This window comes from Zootoca vivipara, chromosome 8, assembly GCF_963506605.1.
Source record: "Zootoca vivipara chromosome 8, rZooViv1.1, whole genome shotgun sequence".
NCBI lineage: Eukaryota > Metazoa > Chordata > Lepidosauria > Squamata > Lacertidae > Zootoca > Zootoca vivipara.
The window spans coordinates 47,897,388-47,919,355 of record NC_083283.1 but is presented as its reverse complement, the minus strand read 5'-3'; the positions used below and the strand labels follow the sequence as shown (position 1 = coordinate 47,919,355).

The 21,968-nt window shown below is 41.4% G+C and overlaps 1 protein-coding gene across 15 annotated transcripts in view; it reads right to left on the bottom strand.

The window, feature by feature from the left end:
• Window positions 1-21,968, bottom strand: part of PTPRM (protein tyrosine phosphatase receptor type M) — a 412,071-nt gene that overhangs the window by 167,649 nt on the left and 222,454 nt on the right. For all 15 annotated transcript variants that reach the window (XM_035125987.2, XM_035125998.2, XM_060277900.1 and 12 more), the window contains exons 10-11: window positions 15,737-15,938; window positions 14,011-14,113 (exon numbers count right to left, since the gene is read on the bottom strand). In XM_035125987.2, coding sequence (XP_034981878.2) covers window positions 14,011-14,113; window positions 15,737-15,938 — 305 coding nt within the window. The remainder of the gene's footprint in view (window positions 1-14,010; window positions 14,114-15,736; window positions 15,939-21,968) is intronic.

Sequence of the window (21,968 nt, the reverse complement as noted above, 5' to 3'; positions counted from 1 at the left end):
AGTACTTTCCACCTGCATCAATATTCTTTAAAATTTGTATTCTAGATTATTTTACATCATGAAAACTAGACTATAGAAGAACAGAACCAACTAGCATTTTAGTGAAACAAATGCATTAAGTTCACGCCTGAATGTACGTGAAGCAGTAATTGTTTGCATTAAAATTTGTCATACTAGATAGGTGTTCACGGTTCATGTCACTTTGAAAAGCTTGGATACTCTATTACAGAAAAGTCACCTGACCTAACCAGACTTTGTTCATAAAAAGCAATAATGAAAAAACAGCATTATTTTTTGTAAGGTGCCACATATGCTAGATTTCATAGCATATTCAGTGATGAATATTCAGTTTCTCTAACATTAATTTCTCTTGCTCTGGCTGTGATCTAGATAAGATCGGTCATAAATTGCTTTGGAATATTAGCTGGGTACCATAAATGTGTTTTGTGTTCTCTCAACCATAAGTCATTACAAAAAGTGGCTTGGCAGCAAGTCACTAGTGCCTAAAAAAAAAAAAAAGCCTTAATGTGGCACAATACCTTGCTGCTAGCCTATTTAGTGATAAAATCTGATATAATAAAATATTAATTACAGCTGAAAGGTTGGGTGAAAAATATGAACTCAATTACAGCCCCATATTGCGCACAAAGGGCAGTGTGAAAAAAATCTGTTCATTATGGACGTAACAACTGGAACATTAGAATGATTCTGAAAGTTTCCTAAAAGGCCACCTGCTATTAATCTTTACATCAACCACGGAATTCAAAGTTCTTTTAACAAAAATAAATATATTCAGCATGGATAAAAATCAATAAATTAAAAACACAGGGATTTAATTTTCTCTTGAATAATAACTATGTTAATACTAAACAACATGGAAGTGAGCTCCCGTTGCTCGATCCCTGCTCCTGCCAACCTAGCTGTTCGATAGGTCAAACTGATATGTGTCTGTTAGAAACTTGAAGAGTCAACACTTACTTCTGCTACTGAATGGCAGGACTCTTATCGCCAACTTGCAATCTATGCTCTCTCAACTCCTCATAGGGTTAGCACATGCTTTCACAGCCTGGCTAAGAACACAAGTCACCCTTCAAATTGAAGAAAGGCCTTAACACGGTTGTTGCCTTCCCCAGCAACCCCTTGATAATTTACTCCAGAGGTTTAGGGTGGAATAGCATGTGAAATGCACAGCGATTTGGAGGGGAAGTCACAGAAATACACAGGAGCCTCTGCTAAATCAAAAGCACTTGTGTACATAGAACTGCTGTGAATGACATTAAATAAAAAATGGTCAAAAAAAATCTCTGCAGATCAGCACACACCAAATTAATAAACCAAAAAGCTAAGATTATTAACTGATTTTTGATCAGAACAAGCACACAGTACAGAAGCGTAGTCAACTGAATAAGCATAACATAAAAATATTGGTTCTAACGTTGAATTATGAAGCTTAAGAGGATCCAGAGCAAAAGGCAATAGCTGAGCCCCAAGTGACAAGGTTATCTCTGCTTTCCTAGCAGAAGATGTAGCGTGGAATCAAGGGGATCCTATCTTTTTAATCAAAACTGCAGATCCTGGTCACAAAACTTGGTTGTATATGGTTTAGTACTTTCTGAGAAATTCAGTTAACTTGCTTTAGGATGTCGAGTATCGGTGAAACAAGCCAAGTAATCATAGTTATATGTACTTTTGCCCCTTAGCCAAGTAAATAGGCAGGGTGTCTTGCTGAAACAAAGGTCAGATACAAGCTTACAAATTACATAGGATTTCTACAATGTATGGTTGCTTCACCCTATATCTTCATTTTAAAGGTGCTCATGCATCTCCTGTAAGACACAGAAGTGCAGGTTCCTAACTTGAATGTTACACAGCAAGCAGGCACAGCTATTACAGTGGTTATTTGAAAAGGTCACATGTTCAATTTCACACACTGAATACAGATGTGTAGCTGTTTCCCAGCGTTTGAAAAGTCTGTCTGATATGAACTTCGATGGAATTACTGTGGCTTACGAGCTATTTTGCTCTGAACAAACCACTGATTTCAAACAAAACAGTTGTCTCATACACTCTCTGTTAAAGTTAAAGAGTTATTATCTTGTCCATGGTTGCAATCTGCAATGTGTAACTATGTTGAAAAAGATGGGTGTTTGTTTTTTTAAAAAAAAGTTTCAGGAAATTTGAATTCTTGAAGCTTAAGAGTACTTTCAAATAATGATGCAGGTTTCAGTGAAAAGTTATAACACACCAGCAAATTATTTGGAACATATAAATAAAACAAATTTTACACAAATTTACATTTCTGACACTTGGAACAATGCAACGATAATTTCAAAGATCTTAAATCTACTTTATGTCTTGGGTTAATTCTCCCTTTTAAAAGAACACAGAAAATTGCTTGAGGTATAAATAGAAACAGAACAAAGAACTATGCTTATTGTTGAAATCTGAAATGTTCTGCTTGCCAAGACCGTTTGTTTGTGGGGTGACCCTGAATTCTGGAGAAACAACACTCTTCTAACAAAAAGAATAGGAAGAAATAACCCAACAATATAGCGGAGGCGCTGAGACAGAATAATTTTCAGAAGTGACATAAAAATTTGCATTTCTGCATCTGTATGTCCTTCCCAAAGGCATTCAATGTGTTTTGAGGGGAGGAATTCAGACCTTGAAATGGCAAGCTGGCATACTGCTTGTCAAGTACATCCACTGGCAGGGATGACTCTCTGAAATGGTAGTGTAGGTGTATGGGCAGAGCAACTCTTTTAACCAAATTCCCTAACCCATTCCCCCCCCCCCGCAAAGACCACTTGGATATCGCTGGGGGTCTTGGTGGACCATTGAATGATTTTTCTGCCTGTTGCAGATGATTTTTAATTGTACCTTTTCACTTCTTTTATTTCTTAAATTGTATTTTATTGTGTTACAATCTAAATTCCATAGTCACGGACACTCTGTGGACCACCTGAATGAAGCTAGTGGACCACTGGTGGATCAGACTTTGGGGATACCTGTCCTAATTTATTATTTCAGGTATTTAAGTTTCTGGGGGCAATGAGTGGTATCCAACCAAGCTGACCAGTTTGCACAATGACTTCCCTCTCCCCTCACTGGTGAATGGGAGAGAAAAGGGTAACATTCTGTTGTACAAATGAGACAACTTTGTTGGATACAACGTAATATTTCTAGCATGATATCTGTCTAGACCACCCTTCCCCAGTCTGGTGCCATTCAATTACTTTGGTCTACAACTCCCATTTTCCTTGAATAGGGTGAATCTATCGATTTTGGTTTCCCTCGGTTTCTCATCTTTCCAATCTTAAGTTAAGATCTCTACATTTCCACATCAGTTTGTGGTTCATTTTTGTTCTTAAAAAGTTCTCACCAAAAAAGTCTGCATTTTAGTGCAATTTTCTCCTAATATATACATTTCTGTATCCAGTATAGCAAAACAGTTCTATTATAAAGCGTGTTTGTATGTGTGTTCCTTTCACAAATATATGCATATTTATGCACACTTTACTGTAACATGCAATTTTGTACACATTTCTTGTCTGAAGTTTGCTTATTGAATTGGAAGGTATGAATTTGTAGGCTTTAAATGTGAACTTAATCAAATTTATTCTTCATCCCTATCCCTGACTGTTAGCCATGTTGGTTGGAAGTGATGTGAGTTTTAGTCCAAAACAGCTAGCTGTTCCAGAAATTGCAGAACTGGAAAGTTTCTTTATAGCAAGGCAGCTACTCCCCAGCAACAAAACCCAGAAGTGGAGTCCTAATTGTAAAACCTTTTCTGGGATGAACTGTGGACTATACCAAAACTTAAGAGGATGCAATCCAACAGAAACAGCTGATATCTCATCTCTGGCTGAAGTAACAGACAATATTGTATGAAGATGCTTGGTTAGCCATGAGACTCTACACTTCCTTCTGTTTCTAAGATCTTTGCTTTACAGATGTTTTCTGCTACAGATTTGCCACTTACAGCACAGGAAATGACTGAAATATTTCCTCATACATCATCTAGTTGAGAAGATTAGCTTTTGCTTAGCAATATTTTACAATTACAAACCTCATTGGAAATATCAGTGATTTCTTTTCCAGATGAAATGAAGGGCATTACGGAGAGGATGGTTTTAATGGCAAATATTCCAGAGGATTACTTGTTATAGGCTGCTGCTATAAAAAAAGAGTCTTGAGGCAGCCTTAAGAAACTCGTGCAAGCAGAAACTCATTAAATTAGTTAGTCTTTAAAATGCCATAAGACACCATGTCTTTTTTTCATGGTAAATGTCATTAAATTGAAGACTTTCCCAGTGTTCTATGTGGGGAAACACTGTTCCTTCCTTTTTTCAGTGATTCAATGGCATGTATAGGGAACCTAAGAAAATCTAATCTTGAGGACAAAAGGTTGTATCCAATGTGTCCCTCCATTAAGGCTTTTTGATGTAGCAGTGGCTTCACTCAGTGGAACACGGATCAAGGTGACTTTCAGCAATTCTCCCTCACCTTGTTCTGAAGGGTCTACCAACCCATGTAGCACAGTGGTACAGAGTATGCAGAAGGTTCCAGATTTAATCCCTGGCCTCTGCAGGCAGAATTGGGAAAGACTCCCTGTCTAAAGCCATGGAGAGCTGCTGCTGGTCAGTGTAAGCACTACTGAGCTAGATGGACCCAAAGACATAATTCTGTGTAAGGCAAATTATTATAATTCAAAATTACCTCAGTCCCTCTTCCACAGGATCAAAGAGCTTTCTGCCAGTGCTGGGACACTAACTGAATACAATACATTGGAACACAGGAAGCTTCCACATGCTGAATCATACCACTGCTCCATCCACTTGTCTAACTCAGAATGGATAATCAGTCTTTCTAAGCACCCGCTCATGCCAGAGATTGAACCTAGGACTTTCTGATGCTTTGTACCACTGATATAAGATTCATCTCAACTTTTATGGGTATATTCATTTCATGGATATCAGTGTTATACAATGTACAGCTGTACCCTGAAACACAATTCCTTCATGTTTCCTGCGCAAGAGTAGTGAAGCTTGATATCAGTGAAACTTCCAAGGTTTAGATCCTCAAAATCTACCTACAGAATCACCAGTACAATCATTGCAGATACTCATTTACTGAATTAATTTATATTCAGATAAGCAGAACACTTCGTGAACCTCTAACCTTCTTCATGCAAGTAATCAAAGGGTTGGGGGTGCAGGTGGGGAAGGAATCATACCTAGGCCATGCATTTTTATGTGCAGGAGTAAAAGGCATATGCATTTGTGGTGATAAATCTTATTAAGATTCTAAGCAAATCATGAAAAGTGAAAAGGATATTTGCCAGCTTTTTGTTCTTTAATCCAGCATGTCCATAGCACCAATGGATAAGGATAAATGTGCTACAAATGAACAAAAGATGATGGCACCCACTGGCTGGGGGGGGATTATCATATTTTTATCCAATTGCCAATCCTTTTGAAGCCAAGCATCATTAGGGAAGGAAGATTGGGCTTACCCTAAGGTTTGCTGACTTACAAAAATGAAGAAATAAATGCCGCTGAGAAAAAGTTCCTGCTCAAACAAGTGGGAGTCTTCGTCTAAGCTTAAGTGCTTCATGGTCAATGTTTTCCTCTGCAGTTGCCTGCATGAAAATTGCCCCCCTGGGAGGCAACGTGGGTCCAGGAGGAAAGCTTCTGTTTGAACAAATTATGTGTGTTACCGCCTCATGAGTTGGCTTTTTTGTTGAGGTGAGGAAAGGAGACCAGGAGCTGCATCCAGCCATTGGTCAACAGCTCCCCATTCCTGGTCTAAAGTCTGTTTGGGGAAGTTTTCCCCCTAGCACCAGTTCAGATACAGTGGTACCTCGGGTTAGAAACGCTTCGGGTTACAAACACTTCGGGTTACAAACTCTGCTAACTCGGAAATAGTACCTCAGGTTAAGAACTTTACCTCAGGATGAGAAAAGAGATTGTGCGCTAGTGGCACGGTGGCAGCAGAAGGCCCCATTAGCTAAAGTGGTACCTCAGGTTAAGAACGATTTCAGGTTAAGAACGGACCTCCAGAATTAATTAAGTACGTAACCAGAGGTACCGCTGTATTCTAATTACCACTTATTTTAATAAGTCTCTTGCTATAGGATTTGAGAGCAAGCTACCAAAAACTTTTCATGTTGTTTTCCAAGAATAGTGTGCAAAAATTTGCACAGGAAGTCATGCAATTTCCCCAACAAATCATTGTGACACACATATCATACTTAATCTGCATCCCCCCCTAAAAAAAGTTAATTCCAGTCACTTTGAAATTCAAGGGCAAGTTCTCTTACATAACAAAAATGAATTACAACATTTTACAATGGAAGCAATTACTGCACTGTTCCTTCAATGTAACTGGAATTGACTGTTTGGCCATAAATAAGAATTCTTGTTTGCCATAAAAGCGTGAAAAGTATGGGCATCAATAAAGCTCCATCACTTCTATATCACATACTTGCTGAACCATGTTTTGGGTTATTGTATACGTTGTAAAGCTATAATTCAGAAACAGTTTGCTGACAATAATAGCAGATGACCCTGTAGTTTACCTTGCAAGGCGATAACTTGACAGAACCCTAAATAATGTCTGTCAAAAATAATGACAAACATGCAAATGTAAAAAACAACAACAATTTTTTTGCCAGAACTCCAGTCTAGTGGTGCTAATTTTTTTTAAAAAAAATTAAAATTATTTCCAAATAAGGTAACAATTATTACCACGCATAGGCATAAACAAGTCATGGATTTAATTCAAAAGTATATGGATAACTTTGGTATTCAAAATTTTGACTGGTGATGCCTGATGCTCTTTTTTTTTTTAGTGCTATTCTGTGACCATAACTATGAAAGTACAGTGGTACCTCGCTAGACGAATGCCCTGTTAGACGAATTTTTCGCTAGACGAATGGGTTTTGCGATCAGAGGTTGCCTCGCAAGACGAATTCGTTTTGTGAAAAATTCGTCTAGCGAATCGCGGTTTCCCATAGGAATGCACTGGAATTCAATTAATGCGTTCCTATGGGCAATTTTTTTAAAAAAATATATAAATGCATTCCTATGGGATTCGCTAGACGATTTTTTTCGCAAACCGAATTGACTCACAGAGCGAATTAAATTCGTCTTGAGAGGGACCACTGTATTAAGAAAACTCTACACATTTTTTTCTTAAAAAATATATTGCATGTTTACTGCAGTCTCATATAAGAATATTCCAAGTTAATGTTTAAAGATTTAGGCATAGCCAGCTTGCTACCCTCCAGATGTTGTGGACTACAGTTCCCACCATCCTTGACCATTGGTCATGCTGGCTGGGACTGATAAGAATTTTAGTTCAAAACATCTGGAAGGCATCATGTTGGCTACCCCTGCTTTAGAACACACTATCAATGTGTGGGATTCAAAATTGTGCTATTGCAATTGTTCTGTCTGCACAAGCATTTCTGCTGGCTAGATGGAAGCATCACTCTTCTCCTATCTAACATGCTGTTCTGATGGTTCTCCCAACATAGAGCTTATGTGAAGGGCACACGGGGAAAGAGGGAGGGAAGCCCCATTATGCTAGCAAAACTCATGCTAATTCAACCATGTAGTTGAATCCAGCCCAGTGCTTCAACTTTGGAATGAAATGCTGATGAACATCAGAGGCTCACCTTATTATATTATATTATATTATATTATATTATATTATATTATATTATATTATACAAGACTGCGTCACTTCTCACTGTAGTTAGTGGGAATCTCACAGCTAAAGGCTCCTCACTATTAAAAGACTCATTGTATACTGTATAGTAAATATGATGTCAGGAAGAAAGGTCCTATCTTACATGCCTTCCCTCACTTTCTATGTATATGGATTTGGTGATTTGGGCAAGGGGCATTCAATAATATACAGCCTACAGTATTACTACCCAGGAACAGTTTTACCACATGGATAGGCATTGCCTGAAACTGTTTATCAGGGGACGTACCGGTAGTAGATATGTGTTAGAAACTGGAAGTTGCCCACCTCCTTCACTACACAGTGCCTGCTATAACCTAGATCTCACTACTATTATTTACATCTACATGTGACAGTTATCACTCAGTAAGTCCTTCCCCTCACGCCTGAGCAGTGAGCCTGCACAAACTGGCAATTACTCAGTATTGAGCAATAGCAGTGAAGTTGACAGATATGCCTGCACTGTCTAAAAGTGCAATCCTGGCATGGAAAGAGATAGGAACACTAAACTACATCTTTTGTCTCTTAAGGCTATGGAACAGGGTAATTTGATACGGACGTGACATAGTTTCCAAAATAATGCAGATGCCTACAGAACTGCCATATCGATCAGAGGAGGATATCCTGCTGTTTGGTTAAGCTTCATATTAAAGTCTACAGAAGAGTGCCGACTGTACGAGTCCACTGTGCATTAGTTACAGCTGAATAAAGCAGCAGTGGGTGCAGATCATATGAGTCATGTGCACTGCCAATGTAAGGATATCTTACAAAACAACAGGCACACTGTAATGCTCAGTTGCTGTGATGAATCTGGCAAAGGCAGGGAGAAAGGGAGGTAAACTAGAAACAAGGCACATACCCTGGAGCCCAGATTTATGGAACAATACAGGAGGCACTTTCTTAAGGAAAAGAAAAGGTAAGGAGTAAACCCCACACAAATCTGGAGTGGAGTCCCTATGAAGGTCGAAAGGCATCTTGTATGCCTCTTTCTAGCAACTCCTGCAGTACAGCTGGTGCCAAATGCATTGTTCCATTTTCCCTTGGACCACATCAGTGAGGCTGAGATGGGGGGGGGGTTGTCCTCTGAGCAGCCCAGGATACACACTGCCCAGACTTCTGCCCCCAAAAGGTCACTTCAGTGCTGCGAGTGCAGCAACAAGAGGAGGCACCGCAAGTGCAGAGCACAACCTGGTTCTTGGCTGCTGCAAAAAAATTCAATTATGCTACAGTTTTATGGAATTGTTGATCTGAAGGGCTACCTAAAAACTAGATATCTGACCGAAAGTCAAGTACCACTATCCAACAACAGAGTATGGGTCAAATATTATGGTTCTAGCAGTATACTACTAAAAAACTTTCCTTTCTGGATGGAATAATTATTTCCAAAGAAACCCTTCAACCATTGTTTTAAGATGCATTTGCATTCCGTATGAGTTGGGTAAGTATTGTCAATGACCGTAACAATGAATAGGCAGTAATAATTTATGATAAAATATATACTCCTGAAAAGGAGAACAGAGGGTCTTGATAAGTTTAGATCAGGCATAGGCAACCTTGACTCTCCAGATGTTTTGGAACTACAACTCCCATGATCCCTAGCTAACAGGGCCAGAGGTCAGGGATCATGGGAGTTGTAGTTCCAAAACATCTGGAGAGCCAAGGTCGCCTATGCCTGGTTTAGATGTTTCAAAAAGGGAGGAAAGCCTATATTTTGAAATTATTCTAAAAACAAAAGCCAAACTGTAATTTAGTAATATGTATGAATGTATTATCAAATTAAAGGAGTCTAATTTCATTCACTTTCTAAAACTAATTACCCAAAATTATAGATTTGACAGTCTCATAACTTCATGCTATTTGGCATGTCTGTTAATAAATATTGCAATAATCAATGAAGCTATGCTTCCAAAATCTAATGGACAGTTTGGTTTTCTGGATTTATGTTCACTTTTCATTAACTGATAACAAATGATTCTAGAAGATTTATATGAATTTGACTTCATTTAAACAAGTCATGCTTCCTAGCAATAATTTCTTGAATAAGTTGCAAGTCTAATTGTAATGGACTCATAGCTGCCAAGTTTTCCCTTTTCTCACGAGGAAGCCTATTCAGCATAAGGGAAAATCCCTTAAAAAATGGGATAACTTGGCAGCTATGAATGGACTGGATCCAAACAAGGTTAAAATAGAAAGTCAGATTCTTATTTTATATTTGCCCAAAGTGTAAAGAGGAAAGGTGGCAAAGCTGTAAAGCAAGCAATCCTTGGCAGTAATGTGCTAGAATTTGTGCTTACTCTCTCTCTCCCTTTCTCCCTCTATCCATCAGAAGAATTAAAGATTTTTATGTGACAGAGCTGATGTGTTGATCAATAAAACGACAACAATCATTTACACTGAAAAGTTTAGCGCAGTTCCAAGAATCTGCATTAACCATGCTGGGTGGTTACAGCAGAATCAATAGACAGCCATTGCACTTAGTGAAGTGCATAAATAAAGTACAGCTACATTTTTCTACCCTACGATGAATACAGATTAAGGAAAACATCTACTGGGTACTTCTCTTACTTTGAACAAACACAAATATGGTGGTCTCCTTTCTCTTCATTTCAATGAGACTTGTGCTGAGCATGAAGTTTGTGCCAAACATTTCGCAACAATATATAGTATTAAAAAAAAAGTTTCTACTTTTGATCCCAAGGATAAGAAACCATGTCTTAGAATCATAAAATTGCAGAGCTGGAAGGGACCCTGACAGTCCAAACCCCTGCAATGTAGGAATTTTGACTAAAGCATCCATGACAAATTGCCTCTGCTTAAAAACCTCCAATGAAGGAGAGTCCACAACCTCCTGAGGGAGTCCGTTCCACTGTCAAACAGTTCTTTCTGTGAGAAAGTTCTTAGAATCATAGAATCACAGAGTTGGAAGAGACCACAAGGGCCATCCAGTCCAACCCCCTGCCAAGCAGGAAACACCATCAAAGCATTCTTGACATATGGCTGTCAAGCCTCTGCTTAAAGACCTCCAAAGAAGGAGACTCCACCACACTCCTTGGTAGCAAATTCCACTGCCGAACAGCTCTTACTGTCAGGAAGTTCTTCCTAATGTTTAGGTGGAATCTTCTTTCTTGAAGTTTGAATCCATTGCTTCGTGTCCGGTCTCTGGAGCAGCAGAAAACAATCTTTCTCCCTCCTCCATATGACATCCTTTCATATATTTGAACATGGCTATCATATCACCCCTTAACCTTCTCTTCTCCAGGCTAAACATACCCAGCTCCCTAAGCCGTTCCTCATAACATTCTTCCTAATGTTTAGTCAGGATCTCCTTTCTTGTAACTTGAATCCATTGGTCTTGCCTAAGTGCCAGTCTTACACCTAATTTCCATGCAACTGTGTGTCACAATAAAGCTTGGCAGCTATTTCTTTATAGAAAAAAAATCATTTTGAGGAGAACCTCTGCAGGCCTTCTGATTTAGTTAGCAGCCCTAGGAAGTATTTAACATAGCACTAAGGAGATTGTTCCATCAGCACAAGCTTTTTTGCTTGTCTGATGAAACCACCTCCACTCTCCTCCCCCTAGTCACTTTTCTGGGGTTCTTCCAACCCAGCCATAGGCAAACTCGGCCCTCCAGATGTTTTGGGACTATGACTCCCATCACCCCTGACCACTGGTCCTGTTAGCTAGGGGTGATGGGAGTTGTAGTCCCAAAACATCTGGAGGGCCGAGTTTGCCTATGCCTGTTCCAACTTCTCTGACCAAATTTGGGCAAGGGCAAGTGGGGAGAGGACAAGGGGGAAAGCCCTGTTGTGCAGGAGCAGTTAAATGAATCTGGACCTCTGAAGCTGCATTTTGTCAAATAAATGCAGGACAAACCATATGCAGATAAACACCATGTTTCACAAGTACATGATGAATATGAGGATTAAAATCACATACTTACATAGTACCTAATTGGGAACAAAATGTTTCTCAGAACTAGTTAGTCTCTATGACTCTTCACCTGCAACTGAACCCACAGCTTCTTATTTCCTCTTCAATACCCTGAATGTGGGAAGGAGGTCAGCTGAAGCAAGTTAGCCCACAGCTCCAAACATAAATGGCTAATTAGCAAAGAAGAAACACAATACAGCTGGGTAGTGATTTTGGAGTGATGTTTCCTTCTCCTTACTATGGCAATGTGAACTTTAGCTGTGTGGCATCCTGAATACCATCTGTAATTTTACTTGAAGTCAAAAAGACAAATGAGCATATATAGAGCTTAAAGGTAAAGGGACCCCTGACCATTAGGTCCAGTCATGACCGACTCTGGGGTTGCGGAGCTCATCTCGCGTTATTGGCCGAGGGAGCTGGCGTACACTTCCAGGTCATGTGGCCAGCATGACAAAGCCGCTTCTGGTGAACCAGAGCAGTACACAGAAACGCCGTTTACCTTCCCGCTTTAGCGGTACCTATTTATCTACTTGCACTTTGATGTGCTTTCGAACTGCTAGGTTGGCAGGAGCCGGGACTGAGCAACGGGAGCTCACCCCATCGTGAGCTTATGCACACATAATTGGCACATGTATTGGCTCTGGCAAATGACTACGATTTTATTTCCTTTTCTGTAAGTATTTACATGGATCTTCTACTTGATAATGAAAAACAAGTTGGAAACTGCTTAATTAGTAGTAGTAATAAATAATAATAATAATCTATATACAGTATATAAAAATGTAGGCATTGCGTGCGCAGAGGTCACAGCCTTTCTCCGTAACCACTGAACTGTAATGTAACAAATTTGGCCACAGCGTTCCATGCCCATCAGTGAGGGATCTGGCATAATTTTTTATGCCAACCAACTGAAAACAGGCCTTTTGCAGCAACAAGGCCCAACATTGCCAAGCGGAGGTAGGGGCCTGCCTGAGGGGGGCTGGGGGGCTGAATGGGGGCAGGGATAGGTAATGGGTCAGAACAGGGTGGGGGCGAATAGGCTGCAGCATAGAAACAACTGAATATGGGCCTTTTGCAGGGCCGTGCCTTTGGGTAGAATAAATGTTATTTCACATACGTGGGTAGGGGAGTCAGGGTTGGGACAGAGCTTGGGACAGGGTTGGGACAGGGGGTTAGGGAGAGGAGGGGGGAAATCACAGGGATAAGCCGGGGGTGGCGGGAAGAGGGGGCATAATAGGTCATGGATCAGGACAGAGTTGGGGTATTCACAGGGATGAGGGAGGGGGATGAGGGGGTAATCACAGGGATAAGCCGGGGGGGGGTGAGGGGAGGAGTGGGGGAATCACAGGGATACGTCATGGATCGGCACAGGGTAGGGGAAATCACACAAATAACCCACAGCAATGCGTGGCAGGGCCAGCTATGGTAATAATAATAATAACAATAATAATAATAATTAATAATAATAATAATAAAATATTCTGCTCATTACAACCCCCCTTCTGGATTTAAGGCACACTGGGAGTATCTGAGTAGGAGGAGGAGAGGAACACTTGTTGTGCAAATGAAAGTCTGTTCTGCTTGTATATAGACACTGTTGTAGAGAAACTTAATCATTATTTTGACTTTGCAAAATGCTTGATGTATTTATTTTGCTGTAACCCTAACACGAAGCCTATAATACAAGTTGATATTACTATCTCCATATTGAGAGAGGCTGGCTTGCCTAAGACCATAGTGAATCCATTATAAAGGTGAGAAAAAGAATGTACTGATTCATAGCTCAGCCTCTTAGTCACCATGCTACATTAGTTCCCAAGAGAAGTTGCTGTAAATTCTGGATGAGCAAGCTTTTTGTTTTGTTTTGTTTTGTTACAAGTATATATATATTTCCTTTCTGTCTTGATGATGACCGATTTTAGTTTTTAAATCTCCTAACTTGTCTCAGCTGATTACCTGAAATAATGATGATTAACCCCACAGGAGTTCTTATTGAAAACATAGTAGTAGAGGATAAAAATAATGATGTACCCTTGAACTCATAACACTGCAGTAAGCAATTACCTTATAGAAGAAGCCACCCACACAACAGCATTGCAGCTTTGTTCCTTATTTTCAAAGGCTAAGCTTTGAAATCCTCTACACAATTCCTAAACACTCCATATCAAAGGACTTTCTTTCTTGTTCCTTATTTAATTGAATTAGAGATAACACAAATATGGATTTAAACACAGATTGCTGAGTTAGAAAAAAGTCACCAGAAAACACTGTCAATAAATTAATAGATTTAATTTTAATTTTGTAAAGCTTCCCCAATACCATCATACCTGACTGGAGCGCCTCTGCTCTGTGCAGGTTTCAGTGTAACAGTTACAGTACTGTCGGTCTGATTTAAAGGTGTTTCCAGTTCATAAGGTGGCATAGACGGTGCTAGAAAAACAAGAACAGAGGAAGCAGACTTCTTTAATGTGTAGCTTTTCTTTGAGTTTGAAAATCTTGTTTTTTTAAAAAAAACCTTCTCAAGGGCAGATACTATTTTAGAGCAGTCCTTGTGTGCGCAAAATATGATAAAATAATTGCTATGCCTTTAGTTAATAGGGTAGCCCATCAATAATAATTTAAGCTATAAACTGGTACATATTGTACCTTTATTAGGGCATTTTTATGCTGACTGAACGCTAAAAGCATGAGTTCATATGTAATATTAGTCTCGTGAACTGCAGCAAGTTTTATATCATGGATTACTGCGTCGGTCTGCTATGCAATAAAATAAACTAAATATGGTATTCAATTATTACCATTGTCTTATTAACAGCCTTTCCCACCAGATTTTTATCATCCTTACTGTATCACCATAACTAGATAATGAATGAAGACATAAGTAACCAAGGTCACCCAGTTAGCTTGTGGCTAAGTTGTAATTTGAACCTGGATCTGACATGCCATAACCAACTAGTACAGGGTCTCCCAAACTTGGGTCTCCAACTGCTCTTGGAATACAACTCCCATCATCCCTAGCTAGCAGGAGGACCAGCAGTCAGCTAGCTGGAGACCCATGTTTGGGAAATCTTGAACTAGTATATCCGCTGCACTAGGCCATCATATAAAAGCAACCACATTTGAATTTACTACAGTGGTACCTCGGGTTACAGACGCTTCAGGTTAAAGACTCCGCTAACCCAGAAATAGTACCTCGGGTTAAGAACTTTGCTTCAGGATGAGAACAGAAATCGTGCAGTGGCGGTGCAGCGGCAGTGGGAGGCCCCATTAGCTAAAGTGGTGCTTCAGGTTAAGAACAGTTTCAGGTTAAGAACGGACCTGCAGAATGAATTAAGTTCTTAACCCGAGGTACCACTGTAATCAGTAGAGCATGAGACTTCTAGATGCTAATGAGTGTTTGGTTTGGCCTGTAAAAAGGTCTAAGAAGAAAGATAAAGAAGACGTGACTATTGTTTGGTAAATCTGAAAGATATGAAAGATGGGAATCTGAACTGACCCATCTCTGACGTGCAGCTACAGGGGTAGAAAGTGAACTATACCAAACAGCATAGCTGTCAACCCTCCCTTTTTTGGGGAAACTCTCTTATTCAAGCGCCATTTCCCGCTGCTATCCTGGATTGTTAGATATACCGTAGACTGTCCCCGGGACAGGTGAGGCTGCTGCTGATCCCTTATTTTCAAATCCGAAAGTTGACAGCTATGCCAAACAGTGGTGCATCCTACTCTCAGGCCAACTTGCAATTGGGTAGAAAAGCAATGGATTACATTGCAGGGTTGCTTTACAAGTGTCCCAAGTTTAACATCCCCAAATAGGTTTGCGGATCGAGGGATATATAAATAGGCTTTTTAACAGAAAAGGTTTAAATGCCATTTTTTAAATAGAGGTTTTTTTAATGAATTTTCAAGAAATTATAAATGCAACATTTAAATTGTTCAGAAAAGACAGGTATTTTACACTGCACCCATACTATATAACTGCTGCAAAATTATATGTAAATTAATGCAATGGTTATCTAGTTCAAATCAGAAATGTTGTTTGGCTTTAAATAATACCTGAGATCTTTGTGGTGAACTGACTTGTAACAGGAAGCCCAAAGCCTTTGGCTGTACTGGCTCTTATAGTGAACGAGTAAGTAGTCCCAGGATACAACCCAAAAAATAAGTAGTGTGTTTCATTCCCATGCTTTAAAACACGTCCACTTTGGTTGGATAAATCTATTTCTGGGTCAAAGGAGCTGACAGCCTTGTAGGTGATCTACAGAAGAAAAACAAAGTTATAAAATATCTTCAGCAGTTGTACAAAGATTGCATTTTTATCCAATAAACCCTTCTGATGTGTGCACTGTCAGACATTTTATGATAAGTTATCTTGCTCCCTTATATGCTTCAAACCCAGAATCCAATGAAGGAACACAGGCTCAGACAAAACTGTTATGAGTTATCACTTTTATAGATACAGGGACTTAGAGGCACCTAGATGACAACTATAAAGGCTATGATTCAGACTTAAGCTAATACCTTTAATTTGTTGGTTTTCATGTTGTAATTCTTTTAGGAGGAAGTGCATTAATGTTGGTCTTGCACAAAAAATACAAATAAACATTGACTTAAAATGACAAGAGTTATAGCCACATTTTTTAGTAGCCTGCCCCGAATTTCTGCTTCTACTGAAAAGTATTCTCTGCTTGTAATAAGGTGAAATTCAAGCAAATTCTCCATAAAGGACACAATGTTGCTATTATAATGATGACAATAATTATTATAACAGAAACAATATGGAAAGAGCTTTACTTGGAACTCTGAAGAGTAGGACAGTTCTAGGATGTTCTTCTAAAACCGTAGAGTACTAATGACCACATTTTCTCCCCATTTGAAGAAATCTCACGTCTTATTCAACATTAAAAAAAAAGATTACAATGCAATATCTGGATGGTGTTCTTAGTCGTATGTGGCTTGCTTTTGCTCTCTTCTGTGACACTTTTAGGCTGCAATCCAAACCACACTTTACCTATGACTAAGTCCCATTAAACTAATTGGAACTAAGTATCCCAGAGTATTTAGTATTCCAAGTGCTCTGAAGTAAATATCATCCTCACAACACAGCATGGTAGGTCTTTAATACTGCAGTTTTAAAGATCAGAACACATGGCATTGCATCTTGAATCACACAAGCACTACTGAAACCAATTCTGCATAGGTCAATTACAGGTTAAATTAACTTCAACTCAGCACTGACCCGGTGTAAGCTCTTAATTTACAGAAGCTCTTAGTTTTGACCTCTGAGATTATAGAAGGTTACTAGCAAAGTGGAAATTTAATTCAGAATAGAGTACAGGTTTTAAAAGACAATACACAATGTTTTTGGATGCCACACAAATGAGTTTCATGCTTGAAACAATGTGGATTCCAATGGACTGAGCAATAGTGGCACTCATGTATTGGATTTTTAACCCACAGTTGCTGTGTTAGTTAGCCTCCTGAATTGTTGCCACCACTTCAAAGCCACTAAATCAATAAATGTGGCCCTAGTTCACCTATGTTTCTGTTTCTCTCCTCCTTATTTCCCTTCTATGGTGGCAACCTCCACATGTTTACGGGGCCAATTCACTGCTGCCTTGGTGGGACAACTACATGCCAGGAACATGCAATGTAAGTCAATGTGTTTCTCTGTGCCATCATCACAAGGGCTTTTATATGGGAAGGACCAACATAGTCTTATGGTGAAATATTTTACTTCAGAACATACACCTGTTGTGTTAAGTACAGTAATCAACATGTTTTTAGTACCAATACTCAAGTATTCAGATGGATGTGATTAATCCATTTCACAAATTTAGCCATTGTTGCTTATTATAACCAGACATAAATGTCAGACTTTCTCTTTATTCCAGAAGCTGACAACAGGATGAGGATGCACTGCTCACCTGACCTCCCTCCAGCTGCTTACCAGGATGGAGTGTGTGAGGCCATAGTGAGATTGGTGCTGTGTGCTGGTGAAGCCAGTCCAGCACCCTTGCTTGCATGTTTCCACTATGCCAACCTCACTGCTTCCAGCATACCTGCCAAGTCTCTTGCGGAGAAATCTGGGTTCGGGTGTCGCTTTGCCCATCTATGGGCACCAAAAATGGCCGGCGCTGGAAGTCGCGTCTATGCATGTCCGGAAGTCCGTAGACTCAACCTCCGGTGTCGCGTTGCCCATCTATGGGCACAAAAAATGGCCGGTGCCGGAAGTCGCGTCTACGCATGTCCGGAAGTCCACAGACGCAACTTCCGGTGTCGCTTTGCCCATCTATGGGCACCAAAAATGGCCGGCGCCGGAAGTCGTGGCTACGCATGTCCGGAAGTGCGGCCATTTTCGGTGCCCATCGATGGGCAAAGCGTAGACGCGACTTCCGGTGCCGGCGCTGACCATTTTCTGGTGTCCATAGATGGGCAAAGCAACACCAGAAAAATGGCCGCCGACAGGAGCCAAAATAAGGGAGATTAACGGGAGAGGAGCTGAAACGGGAGACCGCCGGGAAACGGTAAGGAAAAACGGGGGTTTCCCGGGAAATACGGGGTACTTGGCAGCTATGGCTTCCATTATGTAGCAGTAAGAAAATCCAGAGGGAGATTGTTTAAGTGCAGAAGCCCCACCACACTATCTGCTACTGCTTTGGTCCTGCCTTCCTGTATATTTGGCCTAAGTATGCAAACAAACCTCAGCAACAGCAGCTTTTTGTATTTATAAAAATGAGAATCAACCATTGTGCATTTTTACTTTCCAAGAAATTCCTTTACAACCTAAAACCCATATAGCACCTGAAATAGGGCGATCTGAATATACGCTACCTCTTCCTACACTTCATTATTTCACAGAATCAGACTTGTAGAGTTAGAAGGGACCACGAGGAGGATCCAGCCTGACCCCTTGCAATGCATAAGTCTTTCACCCAGTGTGGGGCTCGAACCCACGACTCTGAGATTAAGAGTCTCATGCTCTACCGAAAATTCTTACCAAATGCAAGCTTGAGGGCTACAACTCCACCTTTTTTGTCTTCCCCCACTGTTTACAATCTATCTTGATAAAGAGTTCTGGAGAACATAAAAGCTACAATCCTATAGGAAGAATATAAACCAAGCCTCTGAAAATGAAAATACAGAGTAGTTTTGAGACCATGATGAGAAGTGCGGGGAAAAGATGGCACAGATAATCACTGTCTGAAGCGTGGGCTGGTTTGTAGCCCAGGTCCAAACACATTCATCATTTTGTATTAGACTACACATAAACACCAAAAACAGAAGCAAGCACCACAAAGAAGGGAATGATGGGAGGGGAGGACACCTCCTTCCAGTTCTTTGAAAGGCCTTATGTGGACAAATATAAAAAAACAAATGACAAGACCAATCATCTTCTGATTACTTACGAAACTGCAATTAGTTAAACTAGTTAGTTTCCATAATACATATCTTTTCATAATAAATTGTCCTTTCACAACTATTTCATCAGCAAGACAGCACTAAAAGCTTAATAATACCAAATTAGATATTTTACTTTTCTTTTATATCTTGGGGCCAAGCATTTCAACAATGCTTTCTGAAAATGAAAGGAAAAAATAAATATAAGGGTAGTTTAGTCAGGTAAGATGTTTGACAGTGATTATGGCCCAACAGCATAATAAATGCATGCCTTTGTTAATATTTTTGAAAGATATTTAGGGCCAGGTTCCCTATAGCATGGAAGGCTGGGATTTGTATGTAAAACTAACAACATATAATTTTCTTGAAATTGCATTTTTAAAAGCTAGTGTGTTTCATTTAATGGGACCTGCTTGTTCTTATTACAAAAGGTTTGCAGAAATTCAGTACTATTCAGTATTACATTCTCACTTCTGTTTTTACTCCTGAGTTATAGGCTAGTGGATACTTTTAGTAGCATTCAAATACTGATCTACATAACTAGACTGGATAATATTACAGGCTTTAAAAATGCAGTGATTTACTAATAACAGAGTGCTGTCTTGTACTAGCCAAAATTTATTACATGAGGGAAGTGTGAGGGGAGGGGACACTGGCCAAAGATGTGGGAAGGAAAAAAAAGACATGTGATAGATAAGCAGTATAACACCGCAACTTTATTTAGACCTTCAGTTATGAAAGTTACTGACCCTCCCCTTCTCTTACAAGACTACAACTCGTGGACATCTTATGAAGTAGAATGTTGGAAGATTTAGGACAGATAAAACCACTTCCGCTATCACGGAGGTGGGGTTGTGGGCTTGGCCCGACTGAACTCTCGCGATGGGGGCTGAGTTCAGCCCTCTCGCGAGGGGGGAAGCCCCGCCACGTCATAAACGGGCTGGCCAATCGGGTCAGCTGGGGCGGGGCTTCCGTCCATTTAAACCGGGGCGGGGCGGGAGCGCGTCCTCTTTCGCCCCGGACCCCAGAGCAGGAAGTTCACGTCGCTGGACCGTGTTCTCGCCGTTCTTTAGCTTCACCTACACCTACCCCTTTCTTGTCCCTAATTCTGCTTTGTTTTACAGGCTTCGGAACCGAGTGCGGGTACAGCATCGGAGGTCGGCCCGAGCCCCTGTGGATCGCTTTGCGGGCGGACCGCGCCTCCCCAGAAGCCGCGCTCGCTTTGCGGGCGGACCGCGCCTCCCCAGAAGCCGCGCTTCTACAGCCTCCGTGCTCCGCGGCTGCCTCTAGCAGGGATCGGACCTCCCTCCGCAGCTGACCTCCCTCCGCGGCTGCCTCTAGCAAGGCGCGGGCTTGCGCCCGAGGTTTCGGCAACCGCGCTCCTCCCGCCACTGCTCCTCCCGAGCACCGCGCTCCTCCCGGGCACCGCGACCTTTGCGGCATCCCTCTCTGGCGCCTGATTTGCCTTCCTCCTACGGTGCCTGACTGCTGAGTCCCGGAGAACCAGGCACGGACGTTCCTACCGCCCCACAGCTGATCGCGCTCCTACAGGCACGGACGTTCCTACCGCCTCACAGCTGATCGCGCTCCTACCGCCTCACAGCTGATCGTGCTCCACCGCCGCACAGCTGATCAGGGGCCGCTTGCTGCAGCCGCTTCCGGGTCGCCTGGGCTTCCTTCTCCCCGCGTGTCCCGAGGTCGCAGTGAGTACGCGGTTTAGCCTCCCTTCCCTGAGGGATCAGTTCTTCTGAAGCCTTCCTGGGCCCTGGTCTGCCCTAGTTTCAGCCCAGGTTGAGGCTGCTTGTTGTGGCTCGGCCGCCATTGTGAGCGTGGCCACGTGCGCCTTCCGGGTTCACGTGTGCGGGTACCCAGCCTCGGCAGCCATCTTGAGAGGGCCCTCGCGCTTGAGTGGTGCAGCTAGGGCAGCCATTTTGAGTGTCCTTAACCGGCCCACCGCAGCAGCAGCACATCTTTCATTGTGCCCTTAGGGAGACTATATTAGTTGCCGGCAAGCTGCTTATCCCACGGCTTGCCTAGTGTGATCGGCAGACCCTGGGAGGGGGAGAGTGGCCACGTAGTTGTTCCCGTTTCTTATTTTGTGAGGGTCATCCCCAGCGGCCGCCATTTTGAGAGTGGCCTTGTGTGCTGGCTGCGGCTGCCATTTTAGGAGGGTCATATCCAGCGGCCGCCATTTTGAGAGTGGCCTTGTGCGTGGGCTGCAGCAGCCATTTTGAGAGGGTCATTTTAGTAGCAGCCTTAGCAGTGTACCCCGCTGGCATCCTGTAGTGCTTGTTATGATATCAATTGTGTGTTGACCGATTTGCGATTGGGCCTAATTTACCATTCATTTATTGACTTTGTATTTGTTTGCTTGCTTTCGACAATCGATTACTGCTTACCTTGCTTCTTGCTATCGTTGCCTGGCTGTTCATTGGGTAGCTTCTGGAATCTACCATAAAGGTTGCCTACCTTCGTTGGAGATTTTACTTAGTATAGCATAGTTACTTGTGATATCCTAGTTGATTGCATAATAATTTAGTATCTGAATAAATTTAGTCATCGCGCATTAGTATTGTTGATTGGTGTAGGATTTATTTAGCCTGACCGGCCTCATAGAAGGAATTCCAATTGGTACCTTCCCCACGTGAGTTAAGCTCTTTTCGCACGTCGTTACTATATACCGTTGCTGCCTTATTGTTTGAGTTCGAGCCCCTTAATAGCCTGCAGGACCATGGCTGGTCGCAGCCTGCGTAATAAATCTAAGGGGCCAGCCCCTTCAGCCGCCGTTGATAACGCATCAGTAGGCCATGCTCCGGCTTTCAACCCCGAGGCCCTCGCCCAGGTGGCTTCTAATTTGCAGAATATCTGTAATCAACTAGGTCCACTG